Below are 9905 nucleotides of genomic sequence, written 5' to 3' on the forward strand. Positions count from 1 at the left end.
TCCCTCCAAACCTATGAAAGAGCCATCACAATAATGCAAACTTATATAACAGAACCTGTTAAAATGTGTTAATGAGACTATATTGACTAGCTGGCTTCTCTGCAAAAGCAACTCCCACTGGAAGTTAAAAATTTAAAGGCTAGGAATTTATTTTTCTTCCTTTCTTTTCAAAGGACAGAAATGAGATTGAGAATCATCTAAAAATAGCAGAGAATTTTCAAGTGTCAGCTGTAACGCAAAGAGGAATGGCTGTCTCTCCTTACAGAGCCAGGATGGATGGAGGGAGCTTGTGATCCAGGATCAAGATAGAGAGCTTACACACAAACTGTAGATGGTCAGAAATAATTCTAATTTCCTCATTTTAATAATATTCCAGGACAATCTACAGCAAATTGAAATCCAGTGATATTGTACTTTAAAACTGGTGAATGTAAATTCTTATATTCTTTGCCTACTAGCACGAGTACATATTGTGAAATAACTGCAAAAAGAGTTTCAAACAACCCATTCAAATAATGCATCCTCCTCACGACAGAAGATGAATATAAATTATATGTCTTTGACTTTGTTTTGTCTTTTCCATCAATCTTTTTCCCCAAAAAGCACCATGTCAAGGCTTTTATTTAAAAAACGGTGATCTCTCGCATTTAAACAGTTCCCTACCTCTCAAGATTTTCTGATGTAAACAGGAGAAGAAAACTCAGATTTGAATTGGTAGGGTACCTGTGTACACCATGCACCCAGATTTGGGGTAACCAAAGGCAGACATACAGGTCAAAGACTCTGCAGATGATCAAGGATGCAGCAGAAGCCACACTGTCCCTCCAGTATCCCAGGACCTGAGATTTCTGGCATGAAGCTCCACTGTGGCCATTCTCACTTCAGTTCCTGCAGGATGTAAATGTTTTAAGGTCTGTTCAAACTGTTCCTTCACCCCACAGTGTTCAGGGCTAAAGGGTTTTTAAGCAGGCAGAGCTGCAACACCTGACAACCAGACCCTCAGTATTGCATTGACTTATTGATTAACTAGTGTCAGGACATGAGAAATTGAAATCAGAGCCCGTGTTGTTAAATAAAGTGTATGGTTAGGCTCCATCCCCTTCAAAGTGAAGAACCTTACACAAGTTCTAACAATGTTTATAAATTATTTTTCACTCTGTCCCACTTATCAAAACTCAAAGCCTCAAATGCCAACATCCAAGTTTCCCTTAAATAATAAAAGCAGCTGAAGTGTGAGTATTTTTAACGGAGAGATTTTTTTCTACTTGGTTTTGCACAAATAAAACTATGAGCAACTCAAAAAAATCTTCCTCAAAATGTGAAGAAATTGTGACCTTCCTGTCCAGGTCTGGCAGTACCTGCACACAAACTCAGGCTTACTTAGAGAAAAAGTTCTGTCATTTCATCAAGTCATACTTGGAAAGCTCAATAATCACTAGGTTTTCCTACTGAGTTCTTTCTTTTGTTTATAGCTGTGAAAGACATCTTCAGAGAGTGAAGACTTGACAAGAACCAGGTTGAGCAACTACAGTCACTATTTACATGGTAAAATTACAGATCATGTCAAAATGTTAAATCAATGTAGAATTTGCTTCTCCCTGGCAATATGCCTTTGTGCAAATTACCTCTAATTATTATTCTTTATCTGTCACTGAATACTTTCTATTTTTGAAATACAGGAGTGAAGTCAACCTGTGTATGATATTTTATTTTCACTGTCACACATAAAATCATGAACCTCACAACATGAGGTTCCCTACCTTATGTCACACATAAAATCATGAACCTCACCACCTCAACAACAGTTAATAGTCAGATTATGTAAAGCTGATAAACTGACTGGTCACTACAATTTTCTATCATGAGCAGCACTTAAAATTCTGTTTGTGGGAAAGCAGAAATATATACACATGCTTACCTAATTACCACTTTTTAAAAAAATGGACATTTGTTCTGTCTACTTTGGCCTGATCATCAGATCAGTACCAGAACACATGAAATCCAGAATCAGTGTGTCACAAGCCAGCTCAATAAATATAAAAAGCCTGTATCTAAAGACTTACTTTTATAGAACATGATGAAACCAGAAATTGAACAAAAAGACCTGCACAGCAGCTGGCAAGACACAAGACAAGCACCCTAACCCCCTCATTGACTCCAAAACCTTCACTTGTTAAGGACTAAAGCTGCCCTTAGCCCCAGAGCAAAGCTGAATCTGCAGAGCTCTCTGCAGAGCCATCCTGCTGGCACAAGCACAAGCCTTCTAGATTTACACTGTGCCCAGCAGGCTGGCCTCAAAAAGCCAAGGAAAACTTTCATCTGATCTTTCATCTACCTCTGAACTTCCAGAAGCACAAGACAGCTACAGGTTCTCTCTGTGCAGAGTGCTGGTAAAGGCCAGGGAGTCAGGGCAGGCAGGGCAGACTCCAGGGCTTGTTTTAAGGTCTCCCCTGACCAGCTGCAGAGGGGAGGGAAAAAAAATCAATTATTTCTCTTCATAACTGACCAAGATTTTTGTCTTTCAGGAACACCCCTGCCATGTTCCCTGCAGCCCAAACATGAAGCAGCAGTGGAGTATCAAGTCACCAAGCAGAGCTGCAGCCCATGTGCCAAGGGAGAAGATCACAGGCTGCCACCCTGAAAAGAGCCAGGTTATTCATGGACTAAAAGGTTTCACCACTGAGCAGGCTGGGCTCAAAAGGCCAAGGAAAACTGTCATCTGATCTTTCATCTACCTCTGAACTTCCAGAAGCACATGACAGCTACAGGTTCTCTCTGTGCCCAGTGCTGGTAAAGGCCAGGGAGTCAGGGCAGGCTCCAGTGCTTGTCAGGGGTGCTCTTCCCTGAGCAGCTGCAGAGGGGAGGAAGGGAAGAAAAATTCAATGACTTCTCTTCATAACTTGACCCAAGATTTTGTCTTTCAGCAGCACTCATGTCCTGCTCCCTGCAACCCAAACATGAAGCAGCAGTGGGATATCAAGTCACCAAGCAGAGCTGCAGCCCATGTGCCATGGGAGAAGCTCACAGGCTGCCACCCTGAAAAGAGCCAGGTTATTTATTCATGGACTAAAAGGTTTCACCATTGAGCAAAATGGTGATTTTTATAACCAATTTACTTATTACTAAAGAAACATTTAAAATTATTAGTAAATATTAAAAGAAACACAGAGAACAGTGAAAGCAGCACATCAAGAGGAGATCTTTGAAAAGCTTTATCAGGAACTGCTGGCCACAGGTGACCTGGTGGGTGCTCCTGCAGTAATTGCTGTGAAAGCCACCCTTCCCTGTGCCACCAGCCCTGCCTCAGCCAGGTGACACAGAGCACAACAATCCCTCAGCACTTTCTCCATGATGAAATAAGGGATAAAATCAGAGAGAAAAGCGTGGCTGTATTATCAAGAGCTTCTAACAGGAGTACAGCAATAAAGCCACTCCTTGAGGCAAACTTAACAAGGAGATGTCTGGCTGCAAAAAGTTTGGGAATTATTTTGGGTATCAGTGCACACAGAGAGGCCCCAAATGAAATCTTGGTTCTGCTGTGCTATGCCCTATAAACACAGAGAAAGCATTCTTGCCCCAACATACTTATTTTGAGCACTTAAAAAACAAGATGCCAGTGACCCTGATATTTCTGGAAGAGTTGCTGGCTGGTAAATAGCAATATTGTGACCTCCCAAGCAACAAGAAAGAGAAATGCAAACAACCAAGAAGAACAGAGCAAAACAAAAATATTTCCATAAGCAGAAGTTTTTCTATCCCAAGAGATCTCTGCCTCCAGAGCTCAAAAGGGACACATTAACCTGTGTTATGTGACTCTCAGTATCTCACAATCCTCAATAAATTTATTTGCTAGGAAGCTCTGCAAGAAAACAGAAAAAGTGGATTGTCTCAAATCCTACAGGAAAATTATTATGGAAGATATAATTGGACTGATGGCTGGGGTTTATCTGTGGATCTCAAAAATTTCCCTGCAAAACTCTCCTGCACTCCCTTCACATCCAAGGGGATCAGGTACTGTGAAAACAGGGATCTAAGGAATCTTAAAACATAGAGCAGTCAGAAATAGGCAAATTTTTTTGCAAGGCATCACTGGTAAGCTCTCCTTGTTCATTTCTTCTAGACACCATCTATTTAATTCCAAAGTCAGAAACTGCAGGGAACACACCAGGGCCTCCCTGCTTGCACTAAGGAGCCAAGGAAGCAAAGGAGGAAGATAAGATACTCCCATCCTAAGATTCCAGAAAGAAATTGAGTCTTGCCTCATCTCCAAATCCAGGAAGAGCAGCACTAGGACAACTTGGAGCACATGAAGCTGAGTGCTTCAAAGGGAATGGGGAGCAGGGTTTTGAAGCAGTTTCCCAAGTGATTCCCCCACACCCTGGAGAGCTGTACCTGGATTCCTTGGGGGTGAAGCCAGCCAAAGGAGCAGCCTGGCACGCTCCAGCCACAGAGGGGCTTTTGTTCCAAGAGCTGCTCCAGAAGCAGTGTTAGGTGCAAGTCCTGAAGTGTGCAGAACGTGGACATGGTGTGCTCAGCACCTCCTACTTCTGCTCTTTGAAGAGTTTACTTGCTCCTGTTGACTCAGCCTCAAAGATAGCTACAGCTGCTGCAGCTCAGACAATTAAGAGATAATACACTAGACATACAGCATCAAAAATAGGATATAATTAAGATATCAAAGGTTGAAAGGAAGCTGAGAATTGAAGTACTGGTAGGGAAACAAAGCTTATGTGTGCTATCTGTACAGCACTTTTATACTTGAAGAGAGTACAGAGTATGAGATAATTAAACAACCACTACAAACTTCCTCTTCTCTATTGCTACTATCAACAGATTTTCAGGGAAAACAGTAAAGCAAAGCTTCCTAACAGCACCTCCATTCACAGAACTGAGCAGGTGCTTGGCAGAGATCAATTAATTAAGAGGTGAAATCTCAGTTTTCCTTATTAAATCTCAGAGCTGCTCCCTAACAAAACCCTCCCCTGCAGCAGATCCTACACACCAGCCCCTGGCACTGCTGTTTGATGGCTTTTATCATTGCCTTTGATGTATTTTTTTCCCCTGATGGCATTTACCTATAAACTGAGTAATCTGGCTGCAGAACAAAGTTCTGAGGAAACAGGAAAAATGGGCAGCTCTGAAGCACCCACTAACTACCACATCGCCTGAGGGTCTGGGCAGGGAGGGAACAGAGTTAAGTGTGCTACAAACCTGTGGCTAAGGGCAAAGTCATGGCAAAGGTCTGCTTGGCTTAGAAACACACACAGCCTCTGATTTCTATAACTGCATAAGACATTGGTAAGAAATGGCAGCTGATTACAGCTCTACCAAAAAAAAAAAAAAATACAGAAGTGAAATGGGGAAAAAGCAAAGCCCAACCCATATTCCTTGTTAAAGTAATTCTTACCACATGCTCCAGCTGCTTTCGTAGCTACACTTCAGGGTAAGAAGAGACCATTAAATGTCAGTTCACAAAGCAAATCTCATCTTATCTAGACTGCATGTCAGTTTGTCCATCTGTAGTACCCTGGCTGAAGCAGGAGCTGTGAAAGGCATTCAGAGCTGCAAAATCCAAACCTCTGTACTGAGGAGCCAGAGCAGCCTGTGCCCTCTCGTGATAAATGGCAACCAAGGACAGAACAGAAGTCTGAGAAAGACCATGAAAAACCCACTGCTGGCATGTGGTATAATTGCTCTACACAGTGCTCTTGTGATCTCCTAGAAAATATAAACAAATAAATAAGAATATTTAGGAGCAGTCTCCACAGCTAAGTTCATGTCAGTTTGGGACTAATATTGAGGACAGTAATAAATGCAGCAAAAATATTGAATTTTATTTGTAGCTACAACACAGCCTTCACACTGCATTTGGCTGTAAAGGTACATGGAAGGGGGAAGTATCACAGGGCTGTTCCTCTACAACCTGTTCAATCTATTTCCATTAGAACAGCAAAACTCATCTTAGAGTAACAACGAGGTTACATCTTATGCTGTTTTCTTGAAAGCACACTCCCACTGAAATCCATCAGTGTCAACACTTCCCAAAGAAATTCAGTGAATCGGTATTTTAGGAGCCAAGCAGAAAGCCCAAGCCCAGGGACACACATCTGCTTCAGCCCCGTGGCCCCCAGGCAGCAATGTCACAGCTGATGTCGCTGCTGCCTGGGAGGCTCCTGCTGCAGCCACGCTGCCCTATGCAGGCAGACAGCTCGCTCACCAAAAATAAGTTTTTGTGTCACATCAAAACAAGCACCTGCCAGGGGCAAGCAGCTGCCACTGCCACCACTGCTCTGCAGTGCTGTCCCCACGTCCTTACTCACTGACCTTTCCACCACCATCCCGGCCTCCTTTTGTGTTTGTTGCCACAAATATCTCCTTCCTCCATCACTATGCCAGTTTATGACTCCTTCGGGTTCTTCCACTCAGTTTTTCAAGTTACTTCATCAAAATGGGTATTTTTATAAGCAGAACAAATAAACTCACAGGGCATGCCAGGGTTCGTTACATATTCCACTCCCATTCAGATCCATCTGCTCCCCACCTTGGCCTGGGAGCACTGCAGACAACAATCTCTCTGTGAGACAAAGGCAGGGCACTGGAGAGACACAGCTTTGACAAAAGAGCCAATTAAACCCTCAGCTCGTACAACCCTCCTGCACGCGCCTCTAAGTGCTGCTAGAAAGCAGCCAGGAGTTTCCCTTCAAAATGAACATTGCAGAAAAATGAAAATCAGACTTTTAACCAAAGGGAACCGAAGGATCCTTAATTTTCTTCTCCAAAAGGCAAATTTGCCATTTCATCCCCAGATCCCTTGAGCTGCAGAAATGAGAGCATCTGCCAGCTCACTGAGCCACCTGAGTAACTTTTTCCAGCCTAACTCCAAACTGCAACAACTTGCCATATCAAACTGCCAAATCTACAGTGCTCATTTCTTTCTGTGAATCCAGCTGTCATTTTTCCCAAATGCCTTCTCAGTCCCAACTCTCCTGATGCCAAAAAAAAACCTTTTCACAGATATACATAATTTTGCAAAACACATATGCTCTCTGTATGGCACATGAAGTCAATTAACAAGTTTACTTACAGAATTAAAGGATGACACACAACAGTAAAACAAAAACCTCTCGCAGACAGCAAACACATGAACCTTCTCCTCCCTGCAAAGCAACACTCTCAGAAGGAGCGCTGAGTTTCAAAGCCTACGTTGAGTACCACAGATGATCTCTCACGCTTATCTCCCTGGCATCTTTTATCCTGTAATTCCCCCGGTGTTTGTGATCGTCAGCACACTGAGTTAAATGTAAAACACGGTCAGCAAGCACAGAGCAGGCACCGGGGCAACTCTGTTACCTCGCAAAAGAAAAACAAGCACAAAATAAAAACACGTACCTTTTAACTGGTCGGCTACCACGCTCTGACCGACGCGCTCAACCACCTTGCCATCCTCCATTTCATAGCGATCATCCAAATATTTGGCAGTAGCTTCCGAAATATGGACCTTGCCAGCCACCCCAAGCTGCTCCATCAGATTGGCCAAATTGACATCGTTGGACCACACATCGAACTTGAACCTCCTCATGCCTAAGATGCCACACAGGACTGTCCCGGTGTGAACACCGACTCTCATGTTCACCATTTCTTTCTTCTCCTGGCAGAACTGCTCGATGGCTTTGATCATCCCCAAGCCCATCTCGATGCAGCAGTAGGCATGGTCTGCCCGGGGCTCAGGGCAGCCGGCCACGCAGTAGTAACAGTCTCCCAAAGTGCTGATCTTCTCACATTTAGTGTCCTCACACAGACGGTCAAAGCGTCCGAAGAGGTCATTCAGGAGTCCCACCAGGGCGTGGGCTGATTTGTTGGCGCTCATTTTCGTGAAGCCGACGATATCCGCGAACAAAATGCTCACTTGCTCGATCTGCTGCATTTTAAAGGGACGGAATATTATGGGGGTTTTCTGTATGGAGGGCTTCTTCTTCCTGTTTTTGGGGCTTGAGGTGGAATGACGTTTGATGGAGTTTTCACTTTCATCATCCCCCTGCTTCATTAAGTCATCGGCTATTATTCTTGGCATAACAGAATGAATCATCCTCTCTTTCAGGGCTTTTTCCACTTCCAAGTCTTTTCCATGCATGATGGATTGCCCCACTTTCAGGAATGTGCTTCTTGATCTGACTTCGGACATGATAAATAAATGAATACCGATGGCGTGGATGCAGATGTGCAGGAAGGCTTTACTCAACAGCTCCCAGTAAACCGCACCAGCTCCCAGAGGTGTGAAACAGTTCTCATCACGGAAGTGATAACCAAAGGTCTCGAAGAGGACCGAGTACGACAGTCCCAGGAACAAGCTTAAATACAGGGGTAAGTGCATCACTGTGTAAAGCAACAAGAGCACTTCAATACACATAGAAAAACTGCCCACTTGAGAAAGACAAGTGTCCGTGGGATCTGCCGGGAGAGTCCGGTTGGACATGTCACCACTTCCTGAGACAGGCTTCAGAGCCTGGAACTGCGGAGCGAGGGTCAGAGCAAACACCAGGAGGGTGAGTATCAGCGAAGTCCATACGTAATGGCGGGCATAAGTCTTAGTGAAAGTGAACACAAAAAAAGCTACACATACCAGGAGGAAGCACAGAGCCGGCACCATGAAAACAATCTGTTTCTCTCTCATGTGTATGCCGAAGTAGATGCCCCAGAGCAGACAGGCCACGCCAATGTAGAAGAGGGCATAGCGAAACCTGCGCTGCGTCTGCGGGAAGCATCTCTCCATGCAAGCCTCCTCCAGGTTGTTGGAGTCGAACTTGGGGTTCCACCACTTGGAAGAGGCCCTCTCGAAGAGCTGCGGCAGCTTCTTCTGCCGGCGGAGGCCGGAGCCAGTGCCGCCCGCTCCGCCGGCTCGGCGGGCGCCCCCCGACTCCCCCGAGCTGCAGCTGGAGGAGATGCTGTACTTGCAGTGCTTGGAAGAGGTGCAGCCCTGGTGCTGCTTGGGGTTGATTTTCACCGTCACGCTGTTGCTGTCCCCGCTGGAGTCGCAGCTCACCTCGGTGCTGTGGTGATGCAGCAGCTGCTGGTGCGGTGGGGAAGCCATGTTGTCAATTCCTCCTCAAGAGCCCGCGCCGGACTTGGGTCTCTGGGGTTGCCGAAGCCACCGGGCTCCTCGCAGAGTCGCCTCTAGTCTCCTCCGGTCCCCGCCGCGTAGGGGCGGCCGGGCAGCGCCGCGGCGATCGGCCGCTCGCCGGGCTCCGCACACTGCGCGCCGGGGCTGCCCCGCATAGTCCCCTCGCCTGGGCCGAGCCGGGCCGGGGCTGCCGCCGCCCGCCGCCGGCCCCGCTCCCCCGCAGCCCTCCCGAGGCGCGGGGCGGGCGGGCCGCTGGCTCAGCCCCGCGGGGGGGACGTCGGGCCCCCGCCGGGAGGGGACCGCTCCTCCATGTCGGCTGCAGCTGCCCGCCGCTTCCTCCCCGCACGGCCGCCGACGAGGGGCCGCCTCCCGCCCTCAGCCGCCCGCCCAGCCGGGACGGCAGCAGCAGCCACTGTTCTCTGCTCCGCCCGCCCGCCCGTCTGAGGGGAGGAAGGGGAGCGCGGGGACGCGCTCAAGCGGCCGCCACCATCTTCCTCACGGCGCGGGGGGGGGTTCGGGGGGGCTGCGGGAGCGCGCCCCCGCTGGCCAATTGGGCGCGGCGGCGCGGCGGGAGCGCGCCCCCCCCCTACACACAAACACACACTTCCCGCCTCAGTGCGAGGGTCGCGGGCAGGAGCGGGGACGGTCCCCTCAGACAGGGACGGGCGTGATGTCAATATCGCTCTCCGTGAGGCAGGGACGGGACAGCGAGGGTGGCGGGGGCCGGGCGGCACCTTAGCGGGGACAGTCCGCGGGGCCGAGCGCCGGGGTTCCCGGGCTGCCCCCG

The 9905-nt window shown here is 47.4% G+C and overlaps 1 protein-coding gene across 2 annotated transcripts in view; it reads right to left on the reverse strand.

Moving 5' to 3' along the window:
* Positions 1-9291, reverse strand: part of ADCY9 (adenylate cyclase 9) — an 83838-nt gene extending 74547 nt beyond the window's left edge. For both annotated transcript variants that reach the window (XM_059484221.1, XM_059484220.1), the window contains exon 1: positions 7390-9291. In XM_059484221.1, coding sequence (XP_059340204.1) covers positions 7390-9088 — 1699 coding nt within the window. In that variant the 5' untranslated portion in view covers positions 9089-9291. The remainder of the gene's footprint in view (positions 1-7389) is intronic.
* Between the last annotated feature and the right edge of the window lie 614 nt (positions 9292-9905).

This window comes from Ammospiza nelsoni, chromosome 17, assembly GCF_027579445.1.
Source record: "Ammospiza nelsoni isolate bAmmNel1 chromosome 17, bAmmNel1.pri, whole genome shotgun sequence".
Lineage (NCBI taxonomy): Eukaryota > Metazoa > Chordata > Aves > Passeriformes > Passerellidae > Ammospiza > Ammospiza nelsoni.